Source organism: Delphinus delphis, chromosome 8, assembly GCF_949987515.2.
Source record: "Delphinus delphis chromosome 8, mDelDel1.2, whole genome shotgun sequence".
Taxonomy (NCBI): Eukaryota; Metazoa; Chordata; class Mammalia; order Artiodactyla; family Delphinidae; genus Delphinus; species Delphinus delphis.
This window is the reverse complement of record NC_082690.1, coordinates 14,391,423-14,411,692: the sequence shown is the minus strand read 5'-3', so window position 1 is coordinate 14,411,692 and position 20,270 is coordinate 14,391,423. Positions and strand designations below refer to the sequence as shown.

The window sequence follows — 20,270 nt, the reverse complement described above, 5'->3', positions numbered from 1 at the left end:
TTACTCTTAAAGGGCTGGCAAGACAAATGACCCAAACAAGACTATTTATTATTTCCCAGACATGGCCTAAATGCTCACAATTCTGCTCAAGGTCTTCTCTTCTTAAGAATGTCTGGGCCTCTCAGCATCCTACCTTTGCCTGTCCTGATCAACCAACTCAGATGCTCTTTTTACCCCATTTGCATCTCCACACTTATGTTTGGTTATCTCTTCAAGCTTACTTTCCCTGGTATTAAAACAGATCCAGAGAGGAGAGAGGATTAACCCAAAGTGAGGTAACAACAACAATAATTAACATTCATATAACGACTTCCATGCACCAACCATTGCTGTAAGCACTTTCCACATGAAAAGTGTGTAGAATGCTTGCAATAACTTTATGAGACAGCTATTATTATTATCCCCATTCTATGAATGAGAAAACGGAGGCACAGAAAAGTAACTTGTCCAAAAATACACAGTCAGTAACGGAGCCAGGTTTACCCTCAAGCCTTATACTCTACTGCCAAGTTGGTGACAGGGTTGACATGAGAAGGAATATGTAACTCTAATTTTCAGGCCTGAGCGCTTCCCTGGAAATTAGTTATTTGTGTGCTTGTTTCACAACTTAGACTCAAGCGTGAAGGCAGGGACTATGTCTTTCATCTCACACAGTGCCTAGCAGGGGTGCAAGCACTTAGTAGGTGCTCTACAACTGGTTATGGGATGGGCTGTCCCATCGTGGGGGGAGGGGATGGATATTTATTCTACCAAACAGACAACAGACAAACACATAAGCAAGGGCAACGGCCTGCAGGTCTCACGTCACCACTAGGTCATCATCACCCCTCACCACCAACGCCCCGCCCCCTCAGGCCTGCGCGTAGAAGGAGGACCCTCCCGCCCGCTTTCTGAACAGTCTCTGGTCCAGCTCTGGCTGTGCGCTCCGTCCTCCCAGCCAGCAGGTGCCCCCAGACCACCGGCTCCTCCTCTGCAGCCGTCAGAGCCTCGTCCTCTCTCCCTCTTTCCGCTGCTTCCTGCTCCCGGGATCCGGGCCCTGAGCCCCGGGGCCGGGGTTCCCGAGGCTTCCCGGGGCGCTCGGCCAGGTAACTGCGCAGCGGGGACCGCCCGGTTCCCGCGGCCGGGATGGGCTCCGGACGTGGATGGCCCGGCCTGCGCGGTCCGCTGCGGGGGAAGGAAGCGGGCAGATGGCCTGGCCTGGCCTCTGAGGGGAGGGGGTTCCTTCCGGCTTTGGGCGCCGGCGCGGGCGCCGGGTGGGATGCTGGCATAGCGGTCCGGCTCAGGTGTGCCCAAGCCGGGCGTGACCACACTGTAGGTAGGCGCGTCCGGGGGAGATGCGCTCGCGGTGCCTGCCAGGCGCCGAGGTTGCTGCTCGCTCCAGCCACGCCTGCTCCGAGGCCCAGAGCCAGGTGGGCCCGCCCAGCGCTCCTCCTCCCGAATCTGGCCCTGGACCGGGAGGAGCAAGGACAGGAGCCTTGGAATTCTGAGCTGGAACGGCCATCGGCCATCTAAATACCCTGTCATTCTTTCACCCAAAAGTGAAAAGCCGAAACGCGGAGATGGAGTGACTTTCCCAAGGTCACAGAGTTGTATCTGCCATTTATAAATGTCCATTCTTTTATTTGTTTGTAAATGGGCTACCGTGTCCTCTGTTCTGCCAGGGAATTAGGATTGAGGGAAGAGGACTCTAAAAATACTAATCGGCATATCCAAATGAGCTGATCCGCATTACTGGCCGGTGACCCTGGCCTTTAAAAGGAAGTGAGAGAGGACAGTTCTTTTCACTCTGGGTCCTTTGTACCTCTGGCCCTTGCTCTGAAAATTGGCCTGGATGTTTTACGAAATTATCTCAGAACTCCTTGTCAGAACTGGGCCGGATCATAGAGTTATTTTCAATCCTTTTTTCTTTCCTTTCTTCTCTCTCTCTCTCTCTCTCTTTTTTTTTTTAAACTGAGTCTCAGGAGGTGAAAGTGAGTGCTCACACTCTTATGGCTATTTAGGGGCAGAGACAGAACTGGAACTCAGGTCAATGACTGACAACTGCTGTTTTCTAATCTGATTTCAGATGAAAGCTGTACAGCACTTGACCTTCATAAAGCCCTCTCTGGATAGCATTCTTGGGAGTGGCTTGTGTATTGAAGTGTGTTGGTCCACAGATACTATTTCACTTGTCAGAATAGGGTTAAGCAATAAGTGTAGCCATGCAGAAAATTCCTGCTGAGATGAGACAGATATCTGAAATGTTTTTTACTTTTTTATTTGTACTTTCAATAGAGGAGCTAATGAATATTAATAAGGACATCTTGGCTATTTTCAGATTTTAGTCCTGTCTGACTATATTGACTCCATTACACTCATTCTTGTCCTGAAACATTTATCACCGGTAAAAATTTCAGCCAGTGGCTTTCTGACATTGTTTCATTTTTAACTAAATAATTGTCTTAAAGATATTTTTATATCTTAACAAAAACTCCCCACTTGTACCTCAAACTCCTGCTTCCCCCTTGGTCAGTCTTTGAGTTGGATTTCAGAACTGAATAGAACTAGGAGTTTATTTTTTTTTCCCTTCCAAACTATTTAGGTCTTTGTTTAGTTCTGTCTTTAGGTTTACCTCAAGTTTTGATTTTGACTGATAAACCCATGATCCAAACCCAGACTTCAGTTGAGTTTAGTATCAGCTTAAAACCACATTAAACTGCCACGTGTCATATGACTTCTAGCAGAGACCACAAGTGGTGGAGGTGTTTTTCCGTGAGGGCTTCTTATTGAGATTTTTGAAATATGAACACATTATCTAATACACATATTAAATTACTTGTGTATTGTAGTCCAAGGTCAGTCATCACTGGGAGGTTATTGACATTTACTCATCATAACAACATATACCATATTAGACCATCTGCTAACTCAGAATGCAGTTCCTGCTTTTCGGTTTACAGTTTTGACCAGTTATCTCTAAGGAACACGCAATCAGAAATACAGCCACGCTTCAGTAGAAGATTCTTGGCTCTGTAGATAAGGAAAAAGTGTTTCCGGGAAGGCAATATTTTTGTACTGTCTTAGAGTAGAAATGAAGACGTATACACAAAATGACCCAATGCTGTTTTCTTAGGGTGCATCCTTTGTTTTTCTGGTTTTGGTCTTTTCATCATAGGATGGCCTTAGCTCTGTGTCTGCAGGCGCTGTGCAGCCTGGGGGGCTGGCTCTCGCTCTACATTTCTTTCTGTCGCCTGAATAATCACCGAAGCTATGAGTGGAGCTGCCGGCTGGTTACGTTCACCCACGGAGTCCTCTCGATAGGTCTCTCAGCTTATATTGGCTTCATTGATGGCCCTTGGCCTTTTACCCACCCAGGTAGGTGGGAGACATTAGAGAGTTTTCCCTTAGGAATTTATGATTTGGGGGTAGTCTTAGAAGGATGGGACTTTTCCACAGAATTTGTATAATACTGAAGAATATTGAAGAATAATTACTATTATAATGTGCTTTGGGAGTCTCCATTCATCTTCATTGTTAATGCTGATTTGTATGTGTCACCTATTGTTTCTGCTTTTCATAACTCTCTATTTTTAAAACAAATCTTAATTGCTTTTCACAATTTAATCGACCAAAATGTATAAATCATAAAGCTAATATCAACATCTACCACCAGCCCCAAACAGACACTAAGGGACTGCATTAAACATACTTTTTGGTAACCTGCAATCTTTACTTGATTGTATATTCAAAGGACATCATCTTTCCATGTCTATATATATAGATCTTCCTTATCCTTTTCAGTTGTTATATAATATTGTGTTGTATGCATTTACTATCTTTTATTTAACCAATGCCGCATTATTTGGGGGCAGCTATATTAATTTTTAAGCTGCTAGATGTACTGATACAAGTGTTACTTCCTTAGAATACAAAACCTATATCCCCTTGAATTAGTTTGCTGGGGCTGTTATAACAAAATACTACAGACTGTGTAGCTTAAACAACAGAGATTGATTTTCTCACAATTCTGGAGGCTAGAAGTTCAAGATCAAGGTGTTGGCGGGTTTGATTTCTTCCGAGGCTTTGCTCCTTTGCGTGCAGAGCTGCCTTCTTGCTGTGTCTTCACATGGTCTTTCCTTTGTGCCTATCTACATCCTAGTCCTAATGTCCTTGTTTTATAAGAACACTACCCTAACATCCCTATTTTAACTTAATTACCTCTTCAAAGACCCTATTTCCAAATATATTCACATTTTGAGGTACTGGAGTTTAGGGCTTCAACATACGAATTTTGGAGGGACATAGTTCAGTCCATAAGTTCCCTAGAATATGATTTTTTTTAATTCCTTAGATTCTTTCTTTTTATAATTTCTTTAGATTCCCATATTGAGCTTCTGAAATTTCCCCCAAACTGTCAAACTGATAGGAAGCAACTCTTAAGCTTTATATTTTATATGAAGGCTCTTAATGGATTCAAAACATGTCAGGTCCTTGCACGCTATGTTCTTGGACATGGGAACATACTAACTTTTGGGGTTCTCTCCAGAGTCCACTTTCAAGACGAGTTAGGGCCACCAATGTCCAATAATCTAACCCATTAAGCTAAGAAATTAATCTGACATTTGGGACAGAATAACTTTTCCATTATGGTTTATTACAGGATATTGAATATAGTTCCCTGTGCTATACCTTGTTGTTTGTCCATTCTATATATAATAGTTAGCATCTGCTGCTAGTGGGAGAGAATAACTAAAAGAGTCTAGAAACAGAGCTTTAGCTGGTTAAAAAAAAAGACAAGAAAGAGACTGTGTAGGATTTTAATTGAAAGAACAAAATAACTGGATTTTATGCTGCTACACAGAGAGGATGCTGAGATAATTGCTGGTGCTTAAATCACCCATTGAGATCTGGTGCTTCAGAACAGCATTTCCTGGGCCCTGTAACATTGGTTTGATAAAGACCAAAGTTTTAGATTTTAGTGTTTTGGTTTTTTATTTTTTGGTTCCCTTTAAAAAGCACATGCCTGCAATTGTTTTCAGTGATACAGAAAAGTTTGAGAAAGAGCAACCCAGGATCTCTGCGTAAGGTAGCACGATTCCCAGCCACTCAATTTGCTTCTGTCTTGGTTTATTTCAGGCTCACCCAATACACCTCTCCAAGTGCACGTTCTGTGTTTCACCTTGGGCTACTTCATCTTCGACTTGGGCTGGTGCATCTACTTCCAGTCTGAGGGGGCCCTGATGCTGGCTCACCACACACTGAGTATCTTGGGCATCATCATGGCCCTGGTGCTTGGAGAGTCAGGCACAGAGGTCAATGCAGTCCTCTTTGGAAGCGAGATTACCAATCCCTTGCTACAGATGCGCTGGTTTCTTCGTGAAACAGGCCATTACCATAGTTTCACTGGAGACGTGGTGGATTTCCTCTTTGCAGCTCTGTTCACTGGAGTGAGGATTGGCGTAGGAGCTCACCTCCTCTTCTGTGAAATGGTCTCACCCAAGCCCAAGTGGTTTGTGAAGGTCGGGGGAGTTGCGATGTATGCTGTGTCTTGGTGTTTCATGGTTAGCATCTGGCGTTTTGCATGGAGGAAAAGCAGCAAGAAGTACCACACCTGGAGAAGCAGGCGGAGTGAGGAGCGGCAGGTAAAACACAATGGACTTCTCAAGACGCACTAGCCAAGGCTTGCTCCAGACAATGGATTGGGTTAAGTCAGCCACGGGAACCAGGTTGGAGATATGGCTGTTACAGAATCCTGCTTATGACGAGCTTAGGTTTCTAAAAAGGGCTAAATTTATCCATCCGTTTGGTCAGTCTTGGAGCGGGACACATCCCAGTATTAAAACACTAACTTCTGCAGCTGTGCAGTTGTAGAAAGTGAGACTACCAGCAGTAGTTGTAAGTCAGAACTGTGAGGTGAGCATGCTGCCTTCCTTTTAAGTTGTGGTGACCCTGGCTCCTTTGTCTCTGGGAGGCTTGGTGATCAGACAGCCTAGAAAGGAACTCAAAAAGCATGAGTGCTGTTTCTTCCTTATTCCTTTGAGAAGTGACTCCTTCAACAAATACTTCTTCCTACTTTCTGTGTAGCAGCTTAAAGAAATGCACCTCATTTACTATAAAGTGAGGAAATTTCAGGAAGATACATGCCTTTGGCATTCTGAGCATTGGATGAGGAAATTGAATGGGGGGACAGAAGGATGAGAGAAGGATGTGGGTGAAACCGTGACGGTGGGGGTGGGGCTACTTACTGAGCCTCCCTATACCATATACTTGGTATATACCATAAAGGACTCCCTGTACTTGGGGGGTCCCAAGATCACCCTCAGGCTGGGTGCAGTGCACGCAGTTGTACTTAGAGCTTTGATTTATTACAGCAACAGGATACAACAAAAGATCAGCCAAGGGAAAAGGCACCTGGAGCAGAGTACAGGGGAAACCAGGCCCAAGCTTCCAGAGCCCTCTCCCGGTGGGATCATGCAGGATGTGCTTAATTCCCCTAGCAACGATTTGTTCGCAATATGTGTGAAATGTCTAGAAGGAAGCTTGTTAGAGGCTAAATACCCAAGGTTTTAATGGGGGGCTGGTCATGTAGGCAGTCTTTTCCTGACTCCCAGAAGGAAAGGAGGTTTTCACGGTGAACCACATTGTTTGTAGAAACAGTTTAGAGCCAGTGAGCCAGTCTCATCAGTTCATGTGGGAACCTTCCCAATGAAATCGAAGTCTTCAGATGTCAGCCAAGGGCCAACCTTGCAAACAGCCCTTTCCAGGCCTACTATATTAACTCTTTTCTGCACAAAAACCATAGAGCTAGAGCTTTGGATGAGAGATGAATGAGGTGTGGGCAGATTTACCGGACCCTGTTGTACCAGTTCTGCCCTACCAGGAAAACTCTGCCAGTTCTCAGGGCTTTTGTGCATTAATCTCCTAGGCATGAGAGGCTGTGACTGAATTCCATAGGGATTTACCATGTGGATTCCACTGGGCTTGAGATGCCAGTTCAGGTTTCAGCTCTGCTATACATACTGCAAACCAGAACCAAAGACCAAATGTCCTGGCCTCAGGGTGATGAGCCTATTTGTTTTTCTCCATTTCAGATACATTACCTGTTCCTCCTGTTACTACTTTTTCTCTGGAAAAGGTGCCACTCTCTCTGGATAATATATCATGGCAAGGCCCGTGTTGGAAAGAAAAAATATTTCTTAATCAGTAGTCTCTCAGCTAGGAAAAGCAAGAACGTAAGTGTAGAAGAAGGGCTTAGGAACCGAGAATTCTTGTTTCTTTGAACTAGTTTGGCTACTCACCTGCCAGATCATTTGGGCAGGTCACTTGTTTACTCTGCTTCAGTTTAAACCCCATTGTCAATTAAGGAAATACCCCGTTGTGAATTTCACAGAGGCATTAGGTGGCGTTTTATGAATGCAGGTCTTTAATGTAGGGCTTTTATGGGAAAAAAGGGAAGTTTTATTTGTTTGTTTGTTGTTTATTTATTCATTTGATTGCGTTGTTGAGACCAGTGGTGAGCGAGTAGCTCAGCTGATGAGCGAGGGTATGGGGATGTTGAAGTCAAGGCTGGACGTGAGTAGGAAGTATCAGCCCATTCAATGGTAATCCTAGCCTAATGAGTGGTCTTGAAGATGGACGTCATTGTCTAGGTATGACCAAGTGGTTGGAACTGCATGAGGTCATCATTGCTCTGAGAAAAGCGGCTTTAAGGGCATGTTAACCGTGGGTCTTTTAAAATGACTGTCTTCAGGTTAAGGAGATTTGCTGGACATGAGAATAATCTGACAGTAGCATCTCCATCTCTTTTTTTCTATGATCAATATCCCTGAAATGCTGGTTAGCTTCTTTCCAACAAAATTGTGGTCCAAGTAGGATGCTGGGGAATGCTGATTTTAGCAAAAGCCTAGTTAGAAAAAAAAAAAAAAAAGAGTGGCTTGGCACAAAAGAAAAAAAAAAAAGAAAAGGAAAAAGCCGTCTCTTGAGTTTTGGCACAGTGCAAGCTGTCCCACACCAGACAAATGAATAGACTTAATCTGGTACCATTCTTCTCTCCTTCCACCTCAGAAGTGAAGGGATTGCAGACCTTGCTCTTTTAGGGGAACGTACTTAGGTTTCTTGAATTTCGAGAAACCTATCTAGTGATAAGGGAAGGAGAATCCCTCATTTCAGCTTTTCTTGCTGTTGTAGCTGAAAACTCTGAAGGAAACTTGCTGAGAGAAAAATGTGAAATGAAGGTGACTCAGCAGTTAAGATGCTGAGTCTGTACATGAGAGGTACATGAAGGGCTCATTAACATGTGGTGTGGTTGGACACATGGAGTACTCATTACTCATTTGCATTTAGATTACTATGTAATAGTCATTAACACTGCCCAAGAAGGATTTATATTTCAGTGAGATTTGTACTAAATTTTATAAAAATAAACAACTTTTTATCAACCCAGAGTCTGGCTTTATGTCTTTGTTCTGGTTCTGCCAGAAGCTTTAAAAAAAAAAAGGCTCTTGGCCTGCAGAAACGTTGACCCATATTTATACTTATCGGTAAAATACTTCGTAGCTGTTCTTATCATCCACCATTCCTCATACTGCTTACTTTTTGAGGCAACAATCTACATATAGAAAACAGTTTGCCAAAAGAAGGAGGAAGAACTTAATTTCTTTCTTATTTTGCCACCTGTTTGAGCAGTTGCCTTGAGAATGATGATGTCCAGTTGGGTCCACAAAGACAGGCCCTTCGGCTGTCCTCGGACTCTGCTTCCCATGCCTGGAACAGTGTTAGACACATAGTAGGTGCTCAATAAGCAGGTTGAAAGAATGGATGAAGGCATGAGGATGTAGTTTAGAATTAGCCCCCATTGGAAAACGTTCTCAAAGAGCATGCACAGTGGATGGTGTCACCAATGTCATTTTTCTAGGTAAAGGACTAATGTCCCTGGGGCGTGTGTTCTGCTTAAATTGGTGTGACTCTTCTGAAGGTATTCTATACACAGACTCAAAACAGTCTAGAGCTATCAACGGCCGTTAAGAAGCTTTCGGGGACATTTTTTACCATTAGAGCTTTGTGCCTGAATATAGAGATTTTCATCATTAAAAAAAATAGCTCTGGAGTGAATAACGACTGACTTAATTAAATCCTTTGCTTACCATCTTCTGAAGCTTTCCCACAGCAAATGCCCTCTTTGCTCACAGCTAGAACTTTGGGTCTGTTTAAGTTTGGAAAGATCTTGAAAGCAGCCTGCCAAGAGGTTTTGTATGCAAGGAAGAGAAGGTGAATTAGGAAACTTTCCCAGTTTGTTTTATTCCTGAAGTTCGTGTAGTGAGGCATTCTTGAAGAGAAGAGGGGAACTCATTTTTAAAATGCATGATTTGATGAGTCATTGGGTCCAATTAATTTGATACCCACACTATAAAATTATTAGAATAGGGCCAAAAAGATATTTAGTATGTCTAAGAAAGACAAACGTTTGGGGATAAGGTTTGCATTTTGGTCATTTTTTGTAGATTGATGGAGCTCTTTCCAGTTACATATAGAAAATGTGCAATTATGAGTTTTCAAGATAGAATTATCATGCTAGGGTACACCAGCAGGTGGCAATGTGTCCTGGTTGGATCATTAGGAAAGTGGCTTGGAACCCTAATCTGCTTCTATTCTTTCCCAAAATAAACATTACAAAATTAGCTGGCTGTGCGCTGAACTTAAAAAAAAAAAAAATCAAGCAATAAAGAGTCATCTTTGGCCTCTGTTTATCTTTTTCTTTTTTTTACCCGTTCTAACGTCAGCCTTAGCTCATGCATCTATTCAGGGATAATGATCCTTTTATGCACTGTTGCGGATTGACTTTTAGAAACAGCATTGTTAAGAAGTAATTGTTTCCCCTCTCCACGTCCACTGTTTGTTAGATTTGCTTTGCCACTTGATTTCCACAAAGAGGCTAAAGACCCTTACCCATCAATACAGGTTTGAACTCAAAAGTCTGAAAATAGTTGGATAAAGAGACAGCCACTTCAGATGTTTGCAGGCGGAATTGAAGAAATACATTATACATGGTACTTGAATCGCTGTAATCCTGAATTATGCAATCAAAACTGGACGGTTATCTAAATCTATCTACCCAGCAGGAAAAAAAATATTATTGGGGAACTCTTCAAAGAGAACTGTAATGCTATTTACTGGATAAATATATTTTATTTTCTGCTCCCATTTCTTTCCACAACAAGCTTGTTAAGTCGCTGTGGAAAGCACCATGCTTGCTCAATTTGGCAAATAATACATATCATTTTGCCAAGGCAGAAGCAGCCTAAAAGCAACATTATACGAAGAAATCCTGGCTCCAGTTCCCCAGCCCTATACACCTCCATCCTCTAACCCTGTGCGTGCAGCGAAAACTGGTGTGCGGCGGCCCCTGCCCTGGGATGCGGCCAGCAGGTGCCCCAGGTGAGCGGCCAAGGCCAAAACCTCTCTTTGCTGGGGTTTGTTTCACAAGAGAGGAGTGGAGTCCGGCAACCCGGATCTGAGTTCGCTTCCATCGGCCAAAAGCAGTATGTGCGTGTTATCGGAAAAGGAAAACAAGTATGCTCCCTTAAAGAATACAAGTTTCGAGGACAAGGGGGTGGGTAATTTCCAAAAAGCCTCTTATCCACAACTCCTTGGGATTGGGGGCGTGCTCTTTGGCGGTCTCAGGCGAAAGCCGAGTTGGTGCAAACTACACTCCAAAGTACAGATCTCCGGCATTCCCGGGGACCTGGGGACAACGGTGGGTTGGCGGGTGGAACTCCCAGAGCCAGACGGAACCCACCTCCCTCCGCCCCGCAGAACTACTTTTTCGCTCCCTCCAACAAGACTGCGGCGGAGGCGTCCGCGCGGGGGCGGCGCACATTCGCGGTCGGCGAGCGGAGGGCGGTACGCGGGACAGCGAGCGCGGGTCGCGCGGGCCGCGCGGGCGGCGGGGGCGGCTCGGCGCGCCGCGGAGGGATCCCGGGTGAGACGGCTTCCCGAAGTCAGAGGGGAGGAGGCCAAAAAAGTGGACGGGGGAGGGGAAGAGAGAGCTCGCGCTGGATGCGGCCGGGGCCGGGAAGTCAGAACCGGAACCGGAACCCGTGCGCGCGCCTGCGATTGTCGCGCGGCCCCCACCGCTGGCGGCCTCCTCTGCTTGCCGCGCGCGCTCCCGCGAGGGCCCCAGAACCCGGCGAGCCGGCCCTGCGCTCCGAGTCGCCGCCGGCCTCCGGCGCTGGTGCTTCCAGGCCGGGTCGGACGGGAACCTCCCGCCCCTCGCGGGAACCGTCGCCTACCGGCGCGTCGGGGAGGAGCCGCTGCCGCCGCCTGTGCAGACCGCGGAAGAGCCTGGGCCTCCGAGGGATGGGTAGCAGCCCGCGGCGCTGAGAGACCAGGTTCCTGTCACCTCCGGCTGCGGGACCCCCCCTTGCCCGGCACCCGCGCTTGTCCCGGCGCCCGGAGCTTGGTGGGGGCGGCGAGGAGAACGAGCGGTGTCCCCCGGTCCGGGGCCATGGAGCCGCGCGCGCCTGGCGCGGGGCGGCCCGAGACGCGGCCGAGACTGCGGCCAAGAGCGGCCGGCAGCCCCAGATAGACAGCGGAGCCCAGCGGGCCCGGCCCGGCGCGGAGACTTTCAGGCCCCCAAGGCCGCGAGGAGGAGCCGACATCCAGCCCCGAGCCGATCCCACCCCGGCCCCGGAGGGACTCCCGGGCCGCCTTCCCCGAGGCTCGCCGACTTCTCTCCGTGACAAAGTTTTCTCCGGTGCCTTCCCGAGGAGGATCGCTCCTTAGCTCTAGAACTCGCCTGCTGGCGGACTTGCTCGGCTTGATTTGGGAGATAACTTGCCTCACTCCCACCCACATCCCCTTTCCTTGACCACTTCCAGTCGGACGTTCTAGATGACTGAATGGAGTTTTGAGTTGGACTCTTGTGTCCCCTACGGAGTCGGGCCTGATCCCAGAGCGCTGGGGGTGGGGTGGAGGTGTTACTGTAAAATGCAAGTTGGATAAAAGGAGGACCTCTCGCCAAGGGCCCCAATGAGTGGCACACAGTCTACTATCACCGACAGGTTGGTATGAAGCTCCCCCTGCGCTTAGCCTCCCAGGATGGGGCCCGACCTAGCAGGAGGGTCAGTGATTGCTGATTGCCTTTGCCGAGTGAAGTTGACAGGCAGCGGACAGAGGGTTATTTCCGAGCTCTCCAATTAGTCTGGGGTTGCTGCCAAGTTACCCGGTTGATTGAATTTGGAAACGTAGTTTTGTTTTGTTTTTTCTGGAGAGAAACTTTTCTCCAGATTCTCGGAGGAGGGGTAGGTAAAGCCACGATTGTGTTTTTCTGCCCTTAGTGTGCATTAGGATTCTGTACTGATCTTGGAACCAGAGAGAGGAAGGTCATTTTGGGTGAAGGTCAGTCAGTGCCCGATGTCGGCTGGGGTATTGGTGCATCATCAGTTTTACTCCTGTCCTGTAGTTCTCTAGAGCCTGTTGCATTTTAGGACTTTCTGTTTGTGAACTTCACTCTGAGACTGCCGCATGATTTATGAATTTGATGCCCTTGAAGCATTGACTTGCACAGTGTTTATTATCTAATAGTTTTCCAGAATGTTGGAAGTACTAGTAAATCACAGGTTCCTGGTGGGAACAGTATCAAGGAACTGAAAAAGGGCTCGGGAACATCATGGGGCTTGATCTTAATTATTGCATTTTTAGGATTTCATATTCCAGAAACATTTGCATTTAAGGGGTGTAAAGCCTAAGCGAATTATGTAGTAGAAGCTGGCAGGTGGATTTGTTGAGTTGGGTGAGTCCTTTATAGTACTTAACTGTGTTGCTTGGTGGTGGTTGGTGAATTGAGCTAAACCATTTGTGGTTTCAGTGGAGTTCCCTTACTCTTAAGAGTTATTCTTTGGAATATTAGGTTAAGTGATAAAAGCATATTCCTTTACTACATTTTATTTATCAGTTTAATTATGACATTGTATCCAGGTCCCAAGTTTCAGTCAGCTTTTTTGTTTTTTTGGTCAACCTTCAAACTACTGCATCATTAAAAAAAAAAAAAAGATCAAATAACTGAAGTAAGGGCCCAAAGAAAGCACTTTGATGAGAAGTACAACAATAGTACTCCAGCAGAAAGTAGTTGAATTTCCTAATAAGAGAGTTTCACCCAATTGTAAGACTCATTTGTTGATTTTAAAAGGGCCAAATTCCATTGTCATACCATAACAGCTACTCCAGAAACAGAATTTCCTGTTCCTGTTGATGCTTTTCAGTATCACGTGAATGTTCACCTAAGAGATTCCATTAAATATTTAAACTATTTATTCTTTGTTTGTGTATTTTTTTTACTGTGTTTAATTTTCAGCTTCTCAGAGTACATTTAATACGAGTAGCAACAATGCTTATCTTGATTTCTTCTAGTTATTCCCATTCCTTTTCCTTTCAGGGTGTTTTTTGCCTCTGAGAAATCACTTTCATGGGTGTGTGGGTTAATTGTTTTCCTTGTTCATTCAATTCTTGCCTTCTCTGTTGACCCTGCAGACAAGTCTTATTAGGAACTAATGTGGTGTTGGTAGTTTTCATTGCAATAGTAGGGGTGTTTAATTTTGTAGAAACAGAACCTAGGGTCACTAGCTCATTCCGCATGAAAATCACCTAAAAGCCCCCAAGTAATGACGTTTCTTCTTCTTTGCTTCTCAGAGATTTTCTTCCTCTTTCCATTATCTTGGAAATAAAATCTTGGGATTTGTATTTTCTGTAACTTAGATGAGATAAAAATGTACAATAAGCATGAAATTAATTAATGCCTGTTTTTTGCCAGGCACTGTGCTAGGCACAAAGGATTACGAGATGAATATTCTAAGATGAATCTGCAAATTGGTTTGGGTATTAATATTCTTGGATGAGTTCAGGTGCTGCCTGATTTCACATATTCTTTAAAAGAAGAAAGACTTTAAAAGCCACCTAATTTAATGTGCATTGCTGAGACAGTATAGATTTGTGTTTCTTTGGAATTTACTACTAGTTCCCCCCCCACACACAAGATTTATTCTTATGTGACCATTGCTTTTTCTTTGAACGTATCTTATTCTGTAAATATCAAGCATCCATTGGCTCTTAGGAGAGTAGTTGTCCCTGATTTGAACATAGGTAGGGGTGAAATCTGGAAGTACTGGTTTAGTGTTATTTCTGTGCCAGGATGCCTTAATAAAGTTATGAGTATAGAATAGTTCCTGGCTTCTTCTCAGCCTTACCTACCTCATCCTCTTTTCTCATTGTCTGACTCCAGTGACCTGTAGGTATATTTTGCTGATTCTAGAGCTATTGGCAAATTAACAGTGCCTTTTTAAAGGTCCTTTCAAGTTTGAAGTACTGTATGTGGTGTGGCTTTGTTTTGTAGAGTGTGCTGACCCACCAGGCCAGCTGTGTGAGTTAGAGTTCTTTCATTGTGGTGCTTCTGACTACAGAGTCTGTCTGTCCTCAGTTGAAATCAGACTAGCTGGTTTTGGGCGTTGTTCTGTTTTGCAGTTTGTGGCAGGCGACACATGGCTGAACAAGATAAGAAGGGTTTTATTCTTGTGTTAGGGACGTGCTGGGGCTGGGATGGAATTCAGCTATGTTTAGGCTCTGATTGGTTACTTTGGATACTCAGCACTCTGTTATATCCTGTTATTATTTTGCAGTTAAATTAACACATTTGTTTACTACCATTTTTTTCCTCTTCATCCTCTACTCCTCAGGCTCTCCAGCCCCCCTTTTAAAGGCGTAGTTATCAATTTAAAACTCAAACTGTGTGTTCACGGTAGCTACTGTTTTTACGTAGTGTATCTGAACTGTTAAAAAAAAAAAAAATCTAACCAGCTTTTGAATACCATCCAGTGTCTTGCTCTGTAACTTCTTTGAGACCTGGAGACTATGTTTTTCAATTTTTAGAACCAGCACTTTAAAAGTGGTAGAAATATCTGATTGCTGCTGTTCGGTTTATATTGATTGCTGCATTCAGTCCTAAAATATATCCTAATTGTTTCTGATCCTCCTAGATGCTTGTGTCTCCCTGAGAGTTTAGAGGTTGTGTGGCAATTGGAATTTCTTCTGAGGGATACGAGGAGAGAATGCTTTTTCAATGGACTGAGTAAATTATTTCAGGCTATCTTCTAGAACAATGAGTTTTCAGGGACAATACAGGTGGGATTTTGTTATAAAGGTCTTTGTTGAAGTAAATGAACTTTTGTCTAGGACTTGTGGATTTTGTTGTTTTTGCTTTATAGATAAACAAAGGTTTTAAATATATTGGCTTTTTTTTTTTAAAAAAAAAACTGTAAGGTCAGCTTTAAGCTCGTTTAACTGAAGCAGATTTTTTGTTCTCTGTGTTTTTTGTTTTTTTTTGAAGCAAGTTTTTAAAGTGAGTCCGGAAACCTGTGGCTTTATATGCATTTACCCAGTAATTAGCGTTTTCATTCATGATACTTTTTCTGCCAACACTGCCATATAAGAATGCTTTTGGTTAAAAAACAAAACAAAACAAAATTCTGTATGTGTGCTATCTTCAAGGCTGCTTGAGTCATCTGCAAGGTGAGATTATTTGTCACATTCACTTACAAAATCAGTCATTTGGTAAATACCAAATTGAAAGTGGGGACCAGGATCACAGTGCTAGCTTCGTATTCAATTTTATGTTGTCTTTTCTTCTAGTTGTTCAGTTTAAAATCCTGATTCATACAGGTATGCAGTAGTACATTCACTTGTACACTTTTACATGAGTCAACATGTACAGTCCGAAGTAAATTTTTTTAAAAGTACAGCGCTATAGTCTTACAGATAAATGGCACATTTATAAGATGTTCATATGTATTCAGTGAGATGACAAGAGAAGCTTTATTTGAATCATTACAAAAATATGTTAACCTGGTAATACCACTTAACACATTAGTGGCTTCCAGTTGTTAAAATGTAGCATATGACATTGAGTTAACATGTACGACTTTTTTAAAATTTCAATTTAGGAAATGATATTTGAGGCATACATTGATGAAACCCATAAATGATGGATTTTACATATTTTTCTGTGGAGCATTGTGATTCTAGGGAAAACAGTTGGAAAATCTTTGAGTAAACAAAATGTGACTGCCTTTTCTGAAAGCTGTCTAGAAATGGGTATGAATTGCCTACCATACTGATACGGGTTATAGAAGCAGCAGAATATATTAATGGTTTTCCAGAGGTAATTGGAGAAGCGCTTTTACATCATGGTTGTCTAACAAAGTTACTAAAAATGTTTCTTATCATATAATTGCTTATCTCCTAGAAATTGACCATGCCACATTTTCACAAACAGGGAGCTTAACTTCATTAAGTCTCAACCGTTAAAACTTGGTTTGGATGATGTTTTAAAGCTTCATTTGAAGACATGCTCCTTTTCCTTTTAATAATTAAGGGTCTTCAGAATAGTGGTATTTGAACTGAAGTTTTAAAATCAGCAAAATTATAAATATTTTGTTTCCTTTTGTGTGAAATACCCTGATGTATGTAATGATATCCAATAGTAGTGTAGTTCTTCAGCTCAGCGTGAGGCAGGTCATCACTTACACTTTAGGCAACTCGTAGCACTTAGGTCAAGATTATAAAACTGGATTATGACCTAGATTTTCTGGCTCTCGAGTCCCCCACTTTTCACTTTAAATTATTGTCTTTCTATGTGTATTTTTTCTGTTCTACTTCTCTTGTAACTTTCCAAGCTGACTAAATCAGAGTTGGATTTTTCTGTTACAGGATGCTTTCTAGTACCTTATCCATTCTAATTTTAAGTATCTCTAGAGGATAAAGCTCTCGTCACTTCCTCAGGAGACTGAACAACAATCTGATAGATCTTGTAGTCAGGAAGTTTTTCCTGATCTTTAGCACAGACTTTTCTTTTAAGTTGTCCTGTTACTTGTATATACTTGCTCTACCAGGCTAAATAATGATCTCCTCCCATTTTATGTTTATGTGACTGTGAATGGTTCAGACGGTTATCCACCACCCTTTCCTTCCCCCACCCTTATTCTTTGCTTAGCCAAGTTGTATGTTCTGTTGATTCGTGTCTAAAATTAACCTGTTCCTCTTAATATTCTGTTAACTTTTCTCCAACTGCTCTTCTAGTGCAAAGTGATTTTTTTTCTTTTGGCGCTGTCCTACTGCAAAGTATGATATTCTGTATTTTATGTTTACCCATATGCTAGAACATCAAGTTCCAGTTTAGTTTTACTGTAATACAGGGGTCTTCAGTTTTCTGCAGGCATAGCCCAAAATTATGAGTAAAGAGATTCTCAAGATCATTTTAACTCAGTTTTACTTTAGATAGTTTTTAGAATGGATGCGGGAGATGTCACCATCAAAAAAAAAAAACCAAACAGGTTTATATAAACAGCATAATTAGCAAATCGACTAATTAAGCAATTACTCATGTTATAAAAGCCTTGTTTACGAAGTGATTCTTTCCAATATGAGTGCCCCTAATGTAACCAGTGTTATCAGTTATGTGTCAAAAGTGTAGCAAATGATAAGCCATCCTTGGTTGAAAATTAATCAGAAATGAAGGTGAAACATCTCTGAACTTAGAAGTAAGTGAAGAGATGTGATTGTAGCTTTAAAGTAAAATCTCTGTTACCATATGGTGAGATACATCTGTAAGTTGTTATTCCTTTCTTTTTTTTTTTTGCGGTGGTTTTTCAGTCTTATCTTAAATTGTGTGTCATTTTTTCCATTGTTTGTGCGTGTGTTGTTTTACTTTATTTTTTCTTGTTATTTCTACATATTGGTGAAAAGAAATAGACTTTCAATGCTTAGCACTATTTTTTGAGTAAGATATACTGTTATTAATGTTGAAATAATGTTTTAGTTTCTTACTGTATTTACAAGAATTGTTATTAATGATAAGTAACAGAAGGGAAAAGTGGGTACTTAAATTATTATAAGATATATATATGTAAGATTATAAAGCTTTTGAATGTTGTATTAGTAGACCTTTATCGTTGATACTTAGTTTAAAATTATTTAAATAGATGTCTTTGTTCTTTTGTGTTTTGCTAGTGATTTTGTTTCCTCAAACTTTAGAATTTTGGAAACAGGCCAGATCTAGGGCAGTTTACTTTCTCTACTTAGGATATCTAGAGTACCAAGATAGCCTTATAAGAAAGAAGTTTATAAGAGAGTTTCTAACTCCAAGACAAACCTATGAAGCTAGTACCAAGAATAATTTTCAGCTCTTTGATTTTGCAGAGGTAATTCATGATGGTGCCAAAGGTCAGAGGCCTTGCCTAAATTGCATAAGAATGCATTACTGACTTTAAGTAAAAGGAGAAATATACTAAATTTTCCATACTAAATTAACATGCACCAATGCAGCTGACAGTTTAGATTCATACCAAAACAGGATCTCTTACTAATTCAAGTGCTGAATCCTGGTTTTTGAGATCACAGTCACATGATAGGCCTGGGTGGCTTCCCAGTGTTGAGAGAGAAGCAAATCTAATAATGGCAGTGAAAAAGTAGATTTCTTGTCGTGGGACTGTGAGTAACAATTCATGAAGAAATTGGAAATATGTAAGAAAACCTGGTTTGGTTAATGTTTACTCTTAGCCACTTGTCACACTGCTTTGTCTTTTGTTGCCTATTGTAGGCATTTAAAGGTATTGCTCTGAGACTACAGTTTTGGTTAAATATTACATTTAAATGGTGATCTTAGGTTCACACACTTGAGCTTAAGGAGGATTTTGCAGGTCTTCTGTGGATTCAGAAAATGTAGATTATTCTGTTGTTGAAAAACTGGAGACTTCTCAGCATCTGAATAAATTATATGTGAAATTGATCATACAAGGCAGAAGGTGGCTATGTCTTGTCCAGAAGAGTAACAAGTCCCCCAAATATACTTATATACTTAAATACATATACCTTGTGAAGGTGCTTAGACATATCCTTCCATAGATTTTAGATGGAAAACTCTGCCTGTGTTCCAGACACAAGCTGATCTGTTGTGGTTGTCCTGTACAGTCTCTTGTGGTTTACTCAGGGGAAGTGGTTCTTGTGGGTAAGGGTCTGATCTTTTCAGAGATTGTTGGTAGCACATGCCATGCACTGTCAGCTTACTTCCTGTCTTATTGGCTGTTTGGGCAAGACCTCCTCAGGGCAAGTACTGCTGAAGGGGTATTTAAATATTTTTTAGTGGCAGGATAGATGGTTATAATGTTGTATAATACTTAACTCTCAGGCGATATGAGGGTTAAATTAATGTTTGTAAAGTGCTTTGAGATCCTGAGATGAAAAGTGTGGACATGTCCCTAATCATATTTGCAGGTTATTGCTCAAATTTAAGTAAAAACATAGTCATGTAGTAAAGCATTAGTTTATTGGCCTTGAGACTTCTGTAACCATTCAAGTGTTGTTTAATCACCACAAGAGTCATGGTTAGAATTTTTTCCTTTTCTTTTTTCTTCTAATGCTTTTTAAAATAATTTTACCCTACATGGGTTAACTTAGTGGAGTAGATACCTTGTCTATAGTTAAGGCTTGTCTGTGGTTAAGGCTTATTCACAAAACTTAACACCTAGAGTGAGCTTCTTCAGCAGCTTAATTGGCATACTAAAATAATGTAATTGAGAGGATTTCCTTTGAGATCGGTAGCTGCACCACCCATATACAAAACCCTATATTTGCTTTGCTGAAACCTTAGGATGAGCAAACTGATAGAATTGCATGTGTTATACTCCTAATTTTTAAAAACGTTGTTTTCCCAGTTAGCCTTTGCCACTTTAAAGAATTAACAATGAATGTTTTATGGAAAGAAGTTTTCTTTAAAGCTAAATTGCAACTAATTTTCGAGTTCCTTAAGGGTAGGAGGATAGTTCTTATTCATTTTTAATCAATTATTATCTGCTTTATTATATTTTTATTCCCTTTTAATGCTAAAAAGCATAAGGAAGAAAAAAAAATCGCCCAAATTATCCAGCTGTCCAGATGACGTTATTCAGGTCACACATACAGGTCACACACACACACACACACACACACGCACAAACACACGTACACACGCATGAAAATTCAAGTGATAGATAATATGATATAATACTATATAAAGTCTCCCTCTGATCTTAGCCCTATTCGTATACACCCTCTGGTTCTCAGACTCTCCCTCAAAGATAACTATAGTTCATTTTTGTGTGTGTCTACTTTCCTAAACATTCTTATAATATTTTAATATTCTTTGTACCTAGCCTGTAGTAGGTGTATCTATCAGCTTTTGCTAGGTTGTGCTACCATAGCAACACCTT

At 42.1% G+C, this 20,270-nt stretch overlaps 2 protein-coding genes across 5 annotated transcripts in view; both read left to right on the top strand.

Annotated features, from left to right (window-relative positions):
* Nucleotides 1-1,077: 1,077 nt before the first annotated feature.
* TLCD5 (TLC domain containing 5) lies at nt 1,078-8,822 on the top strand. Of its 2 annotated transcripts, XM_060017136.1 has the most exons (3): nt 1,078-1,085; nt 3,155-3,354; nt 5,116-8,822. In XM_060017136.1, the coding sequence occupies exons 2-3, from the start codon at nt 3,156-3,158 to the stop codon at nt 5,652-5,654; spliced, it is 738 nt and encodes a 245-aa protein (XP_059873119.1). In that variant the 5' UTR covers nt 1,078-1,085; nt 3,155; the 3' UTR covers nt 5,655-8,822. The 2 variants fall into 2 exon arrangements, with proteins under 2 accessions (XP_059873119.1, XP_059873118.1); XM_060017135.1 differs by lacking the exon at nt 1,078-1,085 and having other exon boundaries at nt 3,090-3,354.
* A 3,092-nt stretch (nt 8,823-11,914) lies between these two features.
* ARHGEF12 (Rho guanine nucleotide exchange factor 12) overlaps nt 11,915-20,270 on the top strand; it is a 144,400-nt gene continuing 136,044 nt past the window's right edge. For all 3 annotated transcript variants that reach the window (XM_060017777.2, XM_060017778.2, XM_060017776.2), the window contains exon 1: nt 11,915-12,038. In XM_060017777.2, coding sequence (XP_059873760.1) covers nt 12,007-12,038 — 32 coding nt within the window. In that variant the 5' untranslated portion in view covers nt 11,915-12,006. The remainder of the gene's footprint in view (nt 12,039-20,270) is intronic.

Coding starts and splice junctions, on each gene's coding strand:
- TLCD5 (XM_060017135.1), top strand. CDS start 3,090: ATGACCCAATGCTGTTTTCTTAGGGTGCATCCTTTGTTTTTCTGGTTT. Junction 3,355..5,115: donor TTGGCCTTTTACCCACCCAG/GTAGGTGGGAGA, acceptor GGTTTATTTCAG/GCTCACCCAATACACCTCTC.